This window comes from Colias eurytheme, chromosome 14 (assembly GCF_061535395.1).
Source record: "Colias eurytheme isolate Ceu_HAF_F1 chromosome 14, ilColEury1 Martin Lab GWU primary, whole genome shotgun sequence".
Classification (NCBI taxonomy): Eukaryota; Metazoa; Arthropoda; class Insecta; order Lepidoptera; family Pieridae; genus Colias; species Colias eurytheme.
Window position 1 is genome coordinate 9,457,522 of NC_142993.1, and position 19,219 is coordinate 9,476,740.

The following is a 19,219-nucleotide window of genomic DNA, read 5'->3' on the forward strand; positions in this document are numbered from 1 at the left end:
AGTTAATATTTGTATTCTTTTTGTATTTGAATATCAATTTGAATGTTAACACAAATGTTAATATTTTTTTAAGCCATCTTATGGTCAAACATAGCACAGTTTATACACAAAAATATATCGCATATTTGGTAAATAGAGTTTCATAACAAGCTTACAGGATATTTTATAAGGATTTACATAAACATTTATATATTGATTAGTCATTAGAAGATTATTTTTTTCTAAGACGGTTTCAAATTTGAACAAACAACTTGTGTCTATGGTAGCTTTTTTTAATCTACACTTTTTTCTTATCTGTTGCGTGTAGTAATCTGTGGTAGTAATACAATCTGAGGCAGTGATTACGAATTTTTTATTTGGCTATCTGTGAAGACTTTTTGCATTCCTATCATTTTATCGAATTCTAATGAATGACTTTAATAAAAACTGATAGTGCATTCCGTAAATGTAGAACTGAACATTTTTTATGATAATTTTATTTTACTGAATGTGTGTTATATTAAGCTAAAAGCTATGCCTTTGGCAAATGCCACAGATCCTTGGCGCATGCAAAATGTTGGAGATGTCTCGGTAATTAACTATAGAATTTGTTTTGTTTGTATATTCTGATTATTTAATTACCCACATTTTAAGTATTACTTCTCGATTAGTCATTCCTGAGCTGTGTCACATCTGTGAATATCGTTTGATTTCACTGGCCTTCAGTTTGGGTATTATTTACATTACACATTGAAACGCCCTTTTGTGCATAATACCGTGGAATAATTCTGAATAACAAATATATAGTGCACGAATTATCAACTCATATTTTAAATAAACAGGCTTGCTATTTGTTTTACCAATTTTACTTCTTATCTATATTCACGTAAGGATGGTTTGAAAACATGTTTCCTTATTAATTCGTTATTACGCTGTTGATATAATAGCATTGTTCTCTTTGTATTCTTTATAATTAATGACGTGCCCTCGAGCGTCTGTGCTGTTATTAAGAATTAGCATTAGTTCAATTTTGAATCTTCAATTCGTGATTTTTTTATATTATAGCGCGGCATCGCCTCCCAGGCAGCAAACAGTCTTCCAATGGTTGTCGAGAATTCAGAGTCTCGCCAGACCTCTACTACAGAGAGCCTGGAATCTACAATATCAAATACCAGTGATCTCAGTTTTGAACGGGAGGTGGAACTTCAAGATGTCGTCAAAGAAGGGCATGAAAAAGCAGATCCATCACAGTTTGAGTTGCTCAAAGTTCTTGGAGAAGGTTCATTTGGGAAAGTGTTCTTAGTGCGTAAAGTTAGTGGGCCTGATGCTGGCACTTTGTATGCTATGAAGGTAAGAACTTTGTTTCAATGATTGTTATTTCATTCGGGACATGAATACAAAAGATTTAGTTTCCCACATTCTATTCATTGTAATACTAATTTTGAGATATTATACGTATGTGAAATCGCTTTGTAAAAAGCTTGAGTTTGCATCTGTTTATATTTAAAAAATTAAAAATTTCTAAAAAATTACTGTATGTTTAATTTTTTAGATGAATTCAATTGAGGCAATTGTATTAATAGTTTTAAATTGTGTCCTTACATTTCAGGTACTTAAGAAAGCAACTTTAAAAGTAAGAGATCGTGAAAGAACAAAGATGGAAAGAAATATTTTAGTAGAAATGGGACATCCGTTTATTGTTAAACTACATTATGCATTTCAAACTGCTGGGAAATTATATTTAATATTAGATTTTTTACGTGGTGGTGACCTATTTTCAAGACTTAGTAAAGAGGTAAATAACTAAAAATATATAATTCATGTCTGTTTTGAGGATTGTTTTCCTCTAACAGCTATCATGTACTTAAATATTCCTGGGTTATGTTGTAAAATAATTTCAATTTATATTCAAACTAGAGGTCCGCCCTGGCTTCGCCCATGGTACATATTTCGCAATAAAAGGTAGCCTATGTCCTTTCTCAGGTATCAAAATATCTCCATACCAAATTTCATGCAAATTGGTTCAGTAGTTTAGGCGTGATTGAGTAACAGACAGACAGACAGAGTTACTTTCGCATTTATAATATTAGTATGGAAGTATGGATGTTATGTAAATTAATATGACTATTTATTATTTTAAGGTAATGTTCACTGAAGAGGATGTAAAATTCTATTTAGCAGAGTTAGCATTAGCGTTAGAACATGTGCACAAATTGGGAATCATATACAGGGATTTAAAGCCAGAGAATATTTTATTAGACGCAGACGGTCACATAGCTCTCACAGATTTTGGTCTGTCCAAACTCCCACCGAGTAGCGACAAGGCTTATAGTTTTTGTGGCACTGTTGAATATATGGCACCAGAGGTAGTTAATAGAAAGGGACACACTTTTGCAGCCGATTGGTGGTCGTTTGGAGTCCTTATGGTATGTATTTGTTAAAGTGAAACTTTTATTACATCGTCTCAAACTTTTTGGTCTGTGTAGCGCATGTCGCGTGTATCGCGGCTGCCGAGTAGGTATACCTACAGACCGTCAGTGTTCGTGTGACAGTGTTCGGAACCGTTCGAACAGTTTCACTTTTACCGTGGTTTCTTAAAACCACACAACATTTTTTTGTTGTTTATATGAATGTTGAGTTTCTTGTTAATTAGATTTTATTGTAATATAAATCCAGTTTGTTTAAACCCATTAAAATTTGAAGGTAGTCTAAAATTTTTTGATCATAAAAGTTAAGTTACTTGCTTAAAATGCAACCATCATTTGTTATGTTTTTTTAATTAAGTGCATAATGAAGATCAACATCATTCATACACATTATAGTTAAGTTAATAAAAATCCAACCCAAAATCCATTGTCACAAATGTGTGTCTTGACTCATAGACTGCAAACTTATCATATTACAAGCATATTATACCAATTCAAACTGCATATAACTTCAATACAAATATTCAATAAATAGCGATTTCGCAGCTTTTTTTGTGATTTTTCAGCAGCATTATATCAACAGAAACATAAATAATCTCTTAATTTTGTTGCAGTTTGAAATGTTAACAGGAAATCTTCCTTTTCATGGTGCAACCAGACATGAAACAATGACACAAATACTAAAAGCTAAGCTTGGCATGCCAGCCAACCTTAGTGAGGAGGCACAATCTTTATTGCGTGCATTGTTTAAGAGAAATCCACAAAACAGGTAGGTTCGTTTTTTATTTTCTAATATACACATTTTTTTGGATATTTGATGTTTTAACAAAGTATAAATTAGTTTCAATATGCTGAAGAATATTTAACTTTTAAGATTGGGAGCCGGTCCAAATGGTATAGAAGACATTAAGAACCATGAATTCTTTGCAAGTATAGATTGGGAAGGACTTTTGAAAAAAGAGGTATGTAAAAAAAGGTATTTTTGTTACATATCTAATATGTTCTAATGTATACCTTCATATATTTTTTCATTAAACAGAAGCTGTGCTGATCGTAATTAATATTTTTTTATTGTTATCTGTACTTTTCCATGGTACTCATATGACCATATCCAATATTGTAAAACATAGTGTATGTCATATGTAAATGAATTAACCCATTGACCACCGAGCGGCCCGATCGGGCCGAGACACAATAGATTTTCTATTGTGTCTGTGATCCGAGGACTGACAGATTAATGAAGTGGGAGTCTATTTGTGTGATTAATATCGATGTTTGCTCTGTGCCTGGGCGTTAGTATGGCATCAGATCGTGCTATGTGTAGAGAATACAATCCCGAGCATGTTTTTCAATCCCGGGATTACGGGATATTTGATGGGTAATCCCGGGATCAGCCTTATGTGGGAATTGGGTTCTAAAATGTTTTTAATATTGTTAGTTGCAATAATACTAAAATAAAATAAAAAATATATAAATCAAAAGCACTATTTCGAATTTCTTTCGTTCAGGGAATCCGAAGGGGAATTTCCCTGCAACAATATTTTGATATGAGGTGATTGGGTGATTCCCCTGTTAGCCCGTCTGCGTCGGGGAGTTACCTTAAGCGAAGCGGAATTACCTTATTGAAAAAAATTCCAAGTGGGAAAATCCCTTCTAAGGTCTACTATTATTAGGGCCGTACCAGTATAGTCCGTATCCGTATCATACCTTAGGTTTGTTTTTTATCGTTATATAATTTTATGCTAATCTAGGCTAGGTCATAGTTAAGGCGCAACGGATCGTAGAATGCACAATAGAATAGCTGTTTATATCAATCCCGAAAATACCGGGATTAGCCACTTGGCTAATCCCGGTATTTTCGGGATTTTCGGGATCAGAAAAGGGTCGAGAATCGGGATTCCGGGATTGTATTCTCTAGCTATGTGTGAAAAGTATAAAAAAATCCCTTTAGGTGGTGCCCCCGTTCCGCCCGGCGGTGTCCCGCGCGGACGACGCGTACTACTTCGACTCGGAGTTCACGTGCCGCACGCCGCGGGACTCGCCCGGTGTGCCCGCATCCGCCAACGCGCACGAACTGTTTCGGTGCGTTTGTTTGTGATTACTAGCTGTGTCCCGCGGTTTTACCCACTAGGCTCCGTTCCTATTGGTCTTAGCGTGATGATATGTAGCATATAGACTTCCTCGATAAATGGGCTATCTAACACGGAATGAATTTTTCAAATTGTACCAGAAGTTTTTGTGATTAGCGCATTCAAACAAACTCTTCTGCTTTATAATATTAGTAAAAATTTGCTGTTTGATCCGTTATTTTTGAAGTGAAACTTCTTTAGTTAGGCGCGTTGAGAGTAAATTGCAATACCGTCCGTACCATAGAAATCTAAATAACAAGACACATAGAAGTGCTATAATGTCATAATTCATATGAAAACCGCTGTCGCCAAAATCAACACATTTAAACCGATAGCTAAACAGTACACACAAGTAAACTATGCCTTTTATTGGACAGCTTGATTTTAGTGAAAACTAACTTAAATATTAAATTAAGCTTTTTAATATGTATCCTAACGAACGAATTTACGGTTTATTTTAGAATAACATCCCTAAGTATATGAGACGTTTTGTTTCTTTTTGTTCCAATACGAAAAAATTCGGCTTTTCTACAACAGAAGTTGTCAATTTTCAATAGATATAACTTTGAACATAAACTCATAGAAATAAGGTTGAAATTTGTGTTAAACGTGATAATAAGAATGGTAGACTGTGTCATTCATTGTTATTTCGATTACTATGGTGACACTCGTAATACTTGTAAATATTCTATAATTTTAAGGAAAAACGGCATTATTTCTAAAAAAGAAATATTTACCGATGAAATATTTATTTATTTATTTATTTATTTATTTATAGATGCACCAACAGTAACTCAATTTGTAACATTATATAAGTAATCGTACATAAAGTCTTAATCTAAATTGGCTACTAATTATAGGTACATACAGCATTACTTGAGAATTGGATTGAATTAAGTATTTAATTTAAATAATTATACACAGAAAAAAAATGTCAGATATAGAGCAATGTGAAAACAATATTGTCAAAAATAATTATAGGAATTCAATTACATTTTTACAGGAATTAAATAACAGTGTCCATAGAGATAATTTTGATAATTTTATTCTTGAAGGACCAAAATGAGTCGTGAAAGATGTCAACATCATTATTTATATTAATCTTATTGAAAGCACGCATTAGTCTGTTCATGGGGCTATACTTCTTTAAGTTTGTACGAGACGAAGAGGCAGAAAAGGTATTAACTATCGCATAACGTGGGATTGAACGGGGAACAGTTAAATTAATATAAGTTAAAAGATTGGTGTTTAGATTGTCATTTACGATTTTATGCAAAGTATAAAGATCCAAAAGGTGACGACGATTTTCCAAAGAAATAAGTTTGAAATGCTCTAACCTATCGTTGTATGGGGCCCTATAGTTGATGTGAGCATCCTTAAAAGCTAAAAATTTTGTGAATGCCTTTTGTACTTTTTCTATTCGTGCAATGTGTCGTTGATAGTGAGGGTTCCATATTGCACTAGCATATTCCAGCACACTGCGGACGAGAGAATTGAATAAAATAACCAAAGGCGCAGTTCTGTGAAAATCCTTAGTATTCCTTTTGATAAAACCCAACATACGCCATGCTTTTGAAATAATATCCTCAAAGTGATGTGAGAAAGTAAGTTTAGAGTCAAAGTATACACCCAAATCGCGAGCAACAGATACTTCCTTGATAAGTTCCATGTTAATGTAATAATCTGAATTCAATTTTTTAATTTTTCTAGAGAATTTAATATGTAAACACTTGTCAACATTAATTTCCATCCTATTATCAGTACACCATTTATGAACAGCATTTATGTCTTGTTGAAGTAAAAATGCATCTGCTAAACTATTTACCGTCCTGTACAATTTTAAATCATCTGCAAAAATTGCACATTGACTATATTTTACACAGTCTGAAATATCATTAATAAAAATCAAGAAAAGGGCCGGGCCTAGATGCGAGCCCTGAGGGACACCAGAAGTTGCAACAAATTCATGGGACGTATAACCCCCCACGGTAACTCTTTGTATTCTATTGTGAAGATAAGAACGAAACCAATCCAAAAGACGCCCGTGGAATCCATAATTTTTTAATTTTTGTAAGAGAGTGAAATGATCCACCCTATCGAAAGCACTACTAAAGTCAGTGTATACAGCATCTACTTCACTGCCACTGTCGAGATTATTGCAGATGTAAAAAGCATAATGTAGCAAGTTTGAGACCGTTGAGCGGTTTTTACAAAAACCGTGTTGAAAATCGTTAATTAGATTATTGAAGTATGGCATAATAGTGGAAAGCACCAAGCGTTCAAATACTTTAGAAAACGTGTTCAATATAGATATAGGACGGTAATTTTTGGTGTCATTCTTATCTCCTTTTTTGTGAATAGGTATAACATTAGCAAGTTTCCATTGTTTAGGAAAGAGTGAAGAATCAAGAGATTTTTGAAATATAATTTTCAGAGGAAGTGACGGATTTGTGTATGTTCTAGTTATAAACAAGGGTGGTACACCATCAGGCCCGGCACCTTTACTAGAATCAAGAGATTGGAGTAATTTTGCTATATGGTCCTGACTCAAGGCGATATTGTGGATAAAGAATTGGGGATACTTGTCCTCAGTATCAGAAATAAAATTCTTATCACTCTTGGAATAAATCGACTCAAAATGAGAAGCGAAAAGTTTGCAAATACCCTGCCCCGTATCAGACGTTACATTGCCTAGTTTCATTTCGGATGGAATATTTGATGAACCACTTTTTCGGTTATTTATAAACGCCCAAAATTTCTTAGGGTTTTGTATAATAGATGACTCAATACTAGAAATGTATTCCTTGTAACGGATCTTAATTAGATCGCTTATCCTTTTGTTTAAGATACCTACCTCTAGCTTGTCCCTCGGATTGTGATATATTTTTAGCCTCTTGCGAATTTTTTCCTTCTCAGATATTAGTTTCTTAAGGTCAGTTGTATACCAAATTGGGTATTTATTACTTTTAATAATCCGTTTGGGTACATGAGCATCAATAGTTTTATAGATAATTTTATAAAATTTAGAAACCATGATATTGACATCATCACAAGGCAAAAGTTCCTGTTCCCATTCAATTTTAGACAGTTCAGAGTTAATAACACTGAAATCGGCTTTAAAAAAGTTGTGAATTTCAAGCGGTTTGTGTCTCAAATAATTACATGTAATCGAAGCTATTTTTATACAGATTGCGGGGTGGTAAGGATCTAGTTTTGATAAGGGAACAGTAACCTTTGAGACTTTAATGTTACAAAAACGTCCAAAAACTAAGTCTAACGTCCGTTGTTTAAAATTTTTAATACTGTTAAATTGAATAAGATCATTTTGAGACATAAAGTCAATCAGTGATGTCCCTAAAATATTGGAATAATTACAAGGACGTAATAAGTCATCTTCTAACTCCCAATCAATGAAACCTAAGTTAAAGTCGCCAATTACCAAAACTTCACTAGAATTAGATTGAATTACATTATTGATATTATCTAAAACACAGTTCAAAATATCGGGACACACTGGCGGTGCTATATAAACCGCGCATATTACAATATCTTTTACCATACCATTAATCTTACACCTAAGTGATACCCAAAGATCTTCGTGGGGACTTTCAAAGTGTCGAAATCGAACAGAATGGATAGATTTGGATACAGCTATAATAACTCCACCTCCTTTGATTTTTGAAGATTCTGTAGATTCTCGATCTCTTCTATACAATATGTAATTTTCATTAAAAACTTCTTTGTCATATATAGAATTATCGAGCCATGTTTCAGTGCCAATTATTACTTCGTAGTGGTTTTGTAGTGACATAAGTCTTATGTGATCCAATTTCGTCTTCATACCCCGAAAATTTTGATAGTAAATATTGAATGTTAATACAGAAAAAAATAGGTCTAGTTTGATTTTTTTTTTTTAATCTTTATTGAATTTTTGCAAGACACTCGAAATTCTTTATCTGAACAGATTGGGAATACTCGTCCTTACGAGTGAAAATCCTTCCATTCCTTACCCACACGAAGCGAATACCTTTTTCTTTTGCAACATTTCTAGTTTTTGCATGCAGAGATTTATAAAATGGGGATAAATGTTCTGATATATATAACGGCGATAAAGAAAAAAAATTATTCCTTTATTAGTATAATTACAACTTGTGGAAGAATTTCCGCAATGGGATATGCTGAAACACACCATGTTTATACACATACGTCTCCAGAGCAACTGAACAGTGACGAACACGCTGGTGTTGTGAAAGTCACCTGAGTGGCGACAAGGTCACGCGCGCTTACCACTTCTAGTGTCTTGTTATTTAGATTTCTATGGTCCGTACCGTACCAGTATCTTTGAGTCTTGCCAAAGAAGTTTCACTTCTGACACGTGTGCTCGGCACACACGCTGTTTTTTTTAATCTAAATCTGCGTAGAACACATCTCAAACCAGACATTACATATGTATAGGACACAAGTACAATCATACTCATTCTGTGATATTTATAATTTTTAATTAAGAACTAGATAGAAATCATTTATATTTATTCAAGTTAATGTTTAACGCCTTAGTCATAACAATTCAAACATTCTTCTGGGAATTAATGGTAAAATGACAAAATTTGTTTTCCGAATTTTGTTATCACATAAACTGCAACTTATCTTATCTATCCAACAATTTCACTCTACGTTTGTTTGTAGACAACTTCCTAATCTTGCGTAAAGTAAACACGATTTTCATGACGTTGTTCACACAATTATATAATGAGGAACAAATAAAACCGAGACAATGCACAAACACTAGCAATATGCAATATATATGAGAATTTTTATCTTTGCATCATGCACGAGATTAATCTTGTTCGGAAAACATTGCGACACGTGTTTATGGTCATATTTATCTAATACGTGGAAATTTCCTTTATTTTAAAATATTTGAAATATCGATCTTATAAGATTTTACCGTGTACTGAATTCTATGATTATGATTTGAAATAGTTTGATGGTACACAATCTCTTCCTCGAAATGCCGACGTAAATAATTTAATTATAAAGTATAACGAATACTTAGAACAATTAAATAATAACAAAAAAGAAATAGAATTTTTTATTAGATGGTCTTATCATTCAAGTATTTGTTCTCTTTATTATTTTTTTCTGTTCAGTCCTAATAAAAAAATATGCATAATAATATGTACATAGTTTACAAATGATTTTTTATTATTAATAGAAATTAATTTATTTCAGGGGTTTTAGTTTCGTCGCGCCATGTCTATTAAATGATGATAATAACAAAACTGTCACAAATGCAAACCAAAACCAAAATCATGTTGCGCAAGCTAAGACATCCACTGAGGAGTTTTGGTCTGGAATTGTCAACAAAAATAATTTCTTTGATGAATACAGGTAAATTGTGTTTAAGATATGTATATCAATAATGTATAATCTTTAAAAAAAATAATATTCTTCGCAGACATTTTATGTTATGTAAACTATTGTTTTACTCCACAAAAATACGGTTATAGGTTGTTGTCTTGTTGTCTTTCAAAACAATTTTTTATAGCTTCACCTGTATGTAAAGTGTGTTTTTAGTTTGTAACTATAGGTATTTAAGATTATAAAATATTTTTTCAGATTAATGGGCGAGTTAGGAACAGGTTCGTTTTCAGTAGTCCGTTTGTGTGAACACAAAACTTCTAGGACACAGTATGCAGTTAAAATAATGGACAAACTACAGTATGATCCTAGAGAAGAAATTGAAATACTTCTAAGGTAATGCAGTACCTTGATATATTTATGAATGCTATTATTATTAAATAGATAGAACCTAAGCTAGTAATAATAATCATTAAATAGGAAACCTATTAAAGAAACATTAATATGCATTTCGTTTAAATATTAAATTAATTTCAAGTGTGTATCAAGGTTTCTAACAACTGGGTCAATATATTCTTTTAATGGATGATGCCTTGACATTGCATTTTGTTTTTTAAATACAATAGTCAGGTATTTGACTGCATCACTACCTGATGGTAAGTAGTGATGCAATGTCAGTTTCAGATGCACATTCACTAAAGCGCAAGCGGTAGAAAACTGAACGACACACAATCTTATGTCTATAATCAAGGCTAAGAAGTTTATCCTTCGTCAAATTCGAGTCCGCTATCACCCTTTTGTGCATCTCGTTTCATGGAAAAAAAAACAGTTTTCATTATAGTAGAGCCATTTTAATAGGCAACATTTGACAGTTCAACAAAATTCAACAACGTAACCTAGTAACGACAACATAGAATAACACGATATTTCTTACTGTTAGATCTGCACATTTGCTTAACTTTTTTCAATAACGATTACATATTTATAATAATAATGACCGATACAAGTAATTTTAAGATTTCATTTTACTGATGAACCATTCTAAACATAATAAACAATTTCTGAATTGAAGAACTGACGTCGCTACAATTTTGTGTTAATAAACCTTTTTTCTTTTTAAATACCAGAGATGTTACTCTAAAAATCGAGATCTGACATCTAGAATCGAATGCATTGATTACTTGTGAACAAAAATCATCATAAATTAATAAATTCGATTTACAAATGTTTCAAATCCGTATCGATTAATTCACTTTAATCAATGTTTTTAAGCAGGTTACCTCTCTTGGAAGATAAAATTGATAGACGTCAAATGTTGCCTATTAAATTGGCTCGACTATAGAATATTTTCATTTTTTTTTCATAAAAATTCCAGATACAGCCAGCACCCGCACATAATAACCCTGCGCGGGGTGTACGAAGAGGGCGGGCGCATACTGGCGGTGACGGAGCTGTGCCGCGGCGGCGAGCTGCTGGAGCACATCACGCAGCGCCGCCAGCTCAGCGAGCGGGAGGCCGCGCCCATACTGCGCAACGTGCTGCACGCCGTGCACTACCTGCACGCGCACACCGTGGTGCACAGGTACACACATACTGCGCAACGTGCTGCACGCCGTGCACTACCTGCACGCGCACACCGTGGTGCACAGGTACACACATACTGCGCAACGTGCTGCACGCCGTGCACTACCTGCACGCGCACACCGTGGTGCACAGGTACACACATACTGCGCAACGTGCTGCACGCCGTGCACTACCTGCACGCGCACACCGTGGTGCACAGGTACACACATACTGCGCAACGTGCTGCACGCCGTGCACTACCTGCACGCGCACACCGTGGTGCACAGGTACACACATACTGCGCAACGTGCTGCACGCCGTGCACTACCTGCACGCGCACACCGTGGTGCACAGGTACACACATACTGCGCAACGTGCTGCACGCCGTGCACTACCTGCACGCGCACACCGTGGTGCACAGGTACACACATACTGCGCAACGTGCTGCACGCCGTGCACTACCTGCACGCGCACACCGTGGTGCACAGGTACACACATACTGCGCAACGTGCTGCACGCCGTGCACTACCTGCACGCGCACACCGTGGTGCACAGGTACACACATACTGCGCAACGTGCTGCACGCCGTGCACTACCTGCACGCGCACACCGTGGTGCACAGGTACACACATACTGCGCAACGTGCTGCACGCCGTGCACTACCTGCACGCGCACACCGTGGTGCACAGGTACACACATACTGCGCAACGTGCTGCACGCCGTGCACTACCTGCACGCGCACACCGTGGTGCACAGGTACACACATACTGCGCAACGTGCTGCACGCCGTGCACTACCTGCACGCGCACACCGTGGTGCACAGGTACACACATACTGCGCAACGTGCTGCACGCCGTGCACTACCTGCACGCGCACACCGTGGTGCACAGGTACACACATACTGCGCAACGTGCTGCACGCCGTGCACTACCTGCACGCGCACACCGTGGTGCACAGGTACACACATACTGCGCAACGTGCTGCACGCCGTGCACTACCTGCACGCGCACACCGTGGTGCACAGGTACACACATATACACTAAAGGTGGGTACAGACTGGTGAAACGTAACATGAAATGTATAATTCTGCCTTTCATTGCATGTTCGCTGCAAGCGTGGACGCATAGCGCGCTCTTAACGCGCATTCACCACGAACCTCCCGCGTTCGTGTTCCTTGCCCCTTTGTGTTCGTTCGAAAAACCGACAAATCATGGATCGTTCCGCGCGCGGCTTGAAATGCTCGTAGCATGCGCGTGAAATGCACATTTCGCGCGCACAAGATGTCCAAACTATAAGAAATTGTTACAAAGTGTGTACCTTTCATGATACATTGCAGCAATGTGTACGGTAAATTATTTCATTGTATGTTACGTTTCACCAGTCTGTACCCACCATAACATACACACACATAAATACATACATGATACACACATTAAAAATTATGCATTATGAAGAGGGTGGTTGTGTCTTGGCTATGACGGAGTCATGAGTCGCGATCTGTGTGGGACACGTCCCACTTAGATTTATGGAGATTAAAATTTTTAAAAAGTTTTGTTCTAGTATCATTTTTTTAAAGTAACACTAAAAAAATACATATTGTGAAGAATAGAATTTGGTCCTTCGAGTCGGATTACTAAAAGTAACAGGATTTCCGTCAATAATAGGATAAAATAGTAAATGTATCTGGATAAAAATATTCTATACACTTCATCGATATGATTAAGTCAGTTTCTAATCATTACAGAGACATAAAACCATCAAACATTCTCTTCGCTCGAGCGGAAAAGCGTCCAGAAGACATCCGTCTAGTAGACTTTGGTCTGGCCAAACAACTGCGGGCTGAAAACGGTTTGCTCATGACTCCGTGCTATACAGCCAACTTTGTGGCTCCCGAAGTACTGAAGCGAGCTGGTTATGATGCTGCTTGTGATATATGGAGTTTGGGTGAGTCTGTATGAAGTAAATCTATACTAATATTATAAAGCTGAAGAGTTTGTTTGTTTGAACGCGCTAATCTGGGGAACTACTGGTCCGATTTGAAAAATTCTTTCAGTGTTAGATAGCTTATTTGTCGATAAAGGCTATATATCATCATGCTATAGCAAAAGCAGTGGAGCCCCGGGGGTGCAACCACGCGGAGCAGCTAGTTTAAAGACATATATCACCTATTAGGATCATAACTAAACCAATTATCCGACAAGTTTCTAAAAACGTGGATTTAAATATTCTGTGCAAGGAGCAAGATAATATTATTTTGTGTAAAGCTTGAATAATAACTTGACTTACAAGTTGAAGGTTACTTTGTAATATTTATTTAAAACAAATATTCTAGGTGTATTGGCCTACATAATGCTGTCTGGTAGAACGCCGTTTGCTACAACTGGTGACGACACGCCCGAGGCCATACTAGCCAGAATTGAATCAGGAAAGGTGAGTTTATATGCGTTTTTTGTTTCTATTTAATAAGTTACCTGTTTAAAGTTATAAGCGCTTCACAATCTAATAAAAAAGGTTTAGCTATTTGGCTTTTTAGTTAGGTATTTATAACTTAATCGGTGGATAATGTAATGTGTATGTTTTAATGAATGCTATAAGAATAATTCATGCTAGTTGCTACTGGTTTGTGCAATCTGCCTTTCTCTAGCATTATATCACATACATAATATTTTAAATACCATACAAAAGTGAATATAAAAAGGAATTAATATAGTATATATTTTGTTCTTTCAGTTTTATGTGTCTAAGGGACACACCGCGCGCCATCTATTGAGATGATTAACAACCACCTCGACCAGTATGAAACACTTTCCAGTGAATACAATACTGTAACGATGGAACGCGAGGTCGCGCGGTGTGTCCCTTAGACACATAAAACTGAAAGAATAGTATATTTGTATAACTCGTTCACAGGTTGAAGTATCGGGCGGTGCTTGGGCGTCAGTATCAAGCGAGGCTCGCACCTGCATTCGCCGCATGTTACAATTAGAACCGGCTTTACGTCCACGAGCTTCAGAACTATTGCATGAGGCGTGGTTATGTAAACCGCCAAGTGATAGTGGACCTGCTAATATAGCACAAACTGCGGATACCCCGCCCGTTGCTGATTTGAGACGAGCTGTGGATTTGACGTTCCAGGTGTGTAAACTTATTATAGTACTAGCTTTCCGCCCGCGGCTTCGCCCGCGCAGTCAAAGAAAAACCCGCATAGTTCCCGTTCCCGTGGGATTTCCGGGATAAAACCTATCCTATGTGTTAATCCAAGTTACCCTCTATATGTGTGCTAAATTTCATTGTAATCGGTTCAGTAGTTTTTACGTGAAAGAGTAACAAACATCCATACTTACAAACTTTCGCCTTTATAATACTATTAAGATAGTCAGTGAGACTAGCTACGGCACGTAGTTTAGTTGCTAAATAATGCGTGGTTATGTAAACCTCCACCGAGTGATAGTGGACCTGCTGCAGTAGCACAAACTGCAGATACTCCGCCCGCTGCTGATTTGACTTTCCAGGTGTGTGTGATTGTTGATTGTGTGAAGATAACTTATAGATTACTAGCTTTCCGCCCGCGGCTTCGCCCCCGCAGTCAAAGAAAAACCCGCATAGTTCCCGTTCCCGTGGGATTTCCGGGATTGCGTCATTTTCCCGGGATAAAAAGTAGCCTATGTCCTTTCTCGGGTATCAAAATATCTCCATACTAAATTTCATGAAAATTGGTTCAGTAGTTTAGGCGTGATTGAATAACAGACAGACAGACAGAGTTACTTTCGCATTTATAATATTAGTATGGATTAGTTGGAGCCCACATTGCGTCCACGAGCTTCTGAACTGTAGAATGGTTGTGTAAGGCCCGTTGTGAGTCGCACGTTCCAGGTGCGAAACATTGTTAGATATTTTAAAATGAGTCGAGCTTACGCACAGATTTTTTTTAATATAACTGCAATTTAAGCGACAAATATTTAGGTTCCAAAACTTCGATACTAGATCAAGACTAATAAAATAGACAAAGTAAATAATTTATGTTTTTTATTATACACAGGCAATGACGTCAGCCCCGCTAGCTCCCCACGTGTTGGGTCCCGTGAGCCAGTCCACACTCGCACAGAGACGCATAAAACCACAGCGCAGATTCTCGCCTACACGACTGTAAAAAAAAATGTATGCGTGTACTAGAGTACACACGTAAGAAGTGAAACTTCTTTATGACCTTAAAAATGTCACGAGTATGGCGTAACGCAAAAATGTTACACTAAATTTTTGTCCAACCCCGATAAAGAAGTTTCACTTCAAAAGAAAAAGTATAGAAAAAAAGAGGAAAGAAACTTATGAAAGACAAGAAGAGACAAGTAAGAATTAATTGGCTTAACGATAGGATGAAATGTAAATTTTGTGTCTTTGCAAAATGTTAAATATTTAAGACATACAAATGAAAATATACATATATAAAATTTGTGTGAGGTTAAAGTCGAAAATTAATCGACTCAGGATTTGACAGTGTTGCCAAAATACAATAAGCAGTTTGTTAAAAATCAGACACTCTGAAAATGATTCACCTTGATCACTTAAAACAAACCGTTGTTAGGTAGTTTCTCGATAATAGACGATTTTTGCGTCAAGAAAAATGCTTTACGTAGCACACTAAATATTACATGCATTCTAAATTTTCTATAGAAATATTTTTAAAGTATACGCCTATGTAGAAAACTATGGAAGCGCAAGAACATTTCTCCGTTAAATTTTCCACTCCTGCGCAGAATTACATAACTAGTCTATGTTGACAAAAATATTGCCAATCTATTTTTCACCTTATCGAGATGAATTAAGGTCGATTATATAATAAGTAGGGCTCTAAGTTATATAATGCGGTCAAAATTGGTGACACGCCTTATATTTATAGTTCCGTAATATGAAATATTACGACGTTGTTAAAATATCTGGGGTAACTCAAATTCAAATCAACACTTAAAATATTTAAATTGTCACGAAAATACATAATAAGATAATGATGAATTTAAATATGCCTATTTCAGGGCATTAAATTATAGAAGTCATAAAGTTGTTTTTATTTTGACACGATATAACAAAAAAGAAAAAAAAAATAGTATAGGTACTATGTTTTCGAGAACATACGTGTTTTATTATTTATTTTTATAAAACTTTTATTAGGTCAATGACGATCAATTTGACACACAAATTACATGATGTGAAATATAAATCGAGCATAATAAATCAGTATAATTTTGTAGCTTTATTCTCGTGATATAAATTATGAGGAGAAAAATTATTTAAGTATTTTAGATACCAACTCTATATAAAGTATTTAATTTTATAGCAATTAGTATAAGTATTATAAAGACATTCCATGTCACAATTAATTTAATGTTTAGATTCGCGAAGTGAAAGTACATTAATGTGGTCTTCCTTCAAATTGCTAATGAGATTTATAGAAATTTAAAAGATTATATTTTTATAACACACGCTTCTTACCCACCTCGGAAAACCTTTTGGTGCCATGTTGCTTTAAACTGAATATTTTGAAATTTATATTTATTTTAGATGGCGATTCAAATTTATTCTTTTTTGAAGGCTTTGTAACACTTTGGTTAGCTATACAACAAGCTTATCTTCTCTTAACATAACACTAATAAATATGTATTTTAATGAACTTAGCGAAAGGAACTTAACTTTAATATTTTAACTAGGTAACTATAATACTATTTTCATTTATTAATCTTATTGAGATACTTGTAAGGCCTAACAGAAAACTCTATTTCTAAATTTAACTCTAATTCCATTTACTGTTAAGTATTGACTAATTTCATATTTTTGAAATGGTAGATGTTAATACGTATGGGAACCATTACTAAATGTTCAAAATAAAATTTAATATTACTAAAAAATAAAAAAATAAAAGTAGAGCATTTCTGTATTTTTAAATACACATTTTAAAAGTAATCAATTACGTCATAATATAATAAAAAAATGCTTAATTGAAGTGATACATACTGTCAGTATTTATAAGCATAATACTAATGTGGCATATAAGTGTAAACAGATAAAAAATGGTGGAGGTTTTTAAAACCGTTTATTAACTTCAATGTATATTTTTATATTCTTAATTAAATTAATATATTATCAATTACTAGTGTGGTTGATGTTATTTACATTTTTACCAAAGATCTAGCGTGTTTAGTCAATATTAGGTACTATAAGGGCTGCATTCAACTTGTTTATTGAAATATTCTGCATTTCTTTAGCCATTTCAGATAAACTTGAAATTTATTTGTTACTTATTATTATTTTTTATTAACAATGTACTTATTTTTTAATAATTTACAAATATATATCATTTTGCGATGTTTAATATCTTAGATAAATAAATATACCTAAATATGTAAGTAAAATATTAATTCATTTGCTAAAGTAATAAGATAAAACTGACACGCACATCCTATTTTGATATCTATTTGAGTGTTCGCTTAATATATTTATTTATTAAGTACTTTCCGAGTCAGTATTTACTATTTATACTTTTCCTTATATTATATGATTCTTCGTACAGTATATTTTAGTCATTTTAGAGGTACTCATTGGACATATCTAATAGAAACTTGTCATAGTATGTCATATCATGGTAATAAAAGTGCACAACAACACACTATTTATATATTTTTGGATAAGGTCATGATAAATGTATATTCATTCTAAAATAAATTGTTTATAATTTATATTAAGTTGAATATGTACTAACATATTTTTTAATTACATATTTACAAACTCTGTATTCTACAACTTGTGAGGGCATTTCAATTATAGTTTATATAATCTTGGTGAGAAATTGAAGTGTAACTGTTGTTTAAATTCATAGATATGTTGGAAATATTAAAAAATAAATAACTTAAAATCCATACTGAAATTGCTAACATTTATTCAATTAGCATAATCGCTATACCCACATCAGTTTCTTACCAGAACATTATTGATAATATACAGAAATATATACCATTCTCTCAAATAAATATGCTCCTAAGAATATTGTGCTCAAAGGCCAGTCAATGCTTTTCCATTATTAGAGATATTAACGCACATGAGATTTGATAGTGCAATGTTGGAGTCTTGACTTGTTCTAACTGGTCAAAAGTATAGATTAATGCACAAATTAGCATTTAACATATGTATTAATAACTAGTAGATTTGTAGACAAATAAAAATGACATTTACTATTGCAAATTGATTCTTCCGTCACAATGAGGTAACTTGTTAAATAATTATTAAGATCTATTTTCTTACTGTATCACAAAGTCCATTTGTAGGTTTTTCTATGGCACATATACTAAGTGAATGTTGTATGCAGATCTCCAACTATAACTAAAAATGCAGGACCAGAATAAGTACACAATTTGAGAAGTGTTATTCTGTATTCTGTAATGGTGTTGATGTTAATGTTATTTTGTCACATCTATTTTTCTATCTTTCGAATAGAATACAATTATTAATGTAAGTTGTTAAAGTAGGAATTCTTGAGATGAGATGTAATATATTGTTGATATTGCTTAATGTGAAGTTTTATTTTACCATGCTTCCTTGACCTGACTATTTATTTTTCTTTCCATTCCATTCCTAAAAAGGCATCAATTGACTAATAGAAAACATGGCATTTAAATATCAAATACTGTTTCAATCAGAGTTTTACTTTAGGAAATAACAGCCTAAAAAAATTCAGACCCCCTAGACTAGGCTTTCTATTAGCGTAACGTTCAA

The 19,219-nt window shown here is 34.7% G+C and overlaps 1 protein-coding gene across 1 annotated transcript; it reads left to right on the forward strand.

Moving 5' to 3' along the window:
* The first annotated feature begins 364 nt into the window (after nt 1-364).
* S6kII (Ribosomal protein S6 kinase II) lies at nt 365-19,015 on the forward strand. The gene is made up of 14 exons (XM_090109416.1): nt 365-570; nt 1,045-1,329; nt 1,589-1,774; nt 2,121-2,405; nt 3,020-3,174; nt 3,280-3,367; nt 4,357-4,487; nt 9,767-9,925; nt 10,154-10,291; nt 11,271-11,477; nt 13,203-13,402; nt 13,791-13,888; nt 14,369-14,593; nt 15,498-19,015. Exons 1-14 carry the CDS (start codon nt 514-516, stop codon nt 15,606-15,608), a joined length of 2,325 nt encoding a protein of 774 aa, XP_089965542.1. The 5' UTR covers nt 365-513; the 3' UTR covers nt 15,609-19,015.
* The last annotated feature ends 204 nt before the right edge of the window (nt 19,016-19,219 follow it).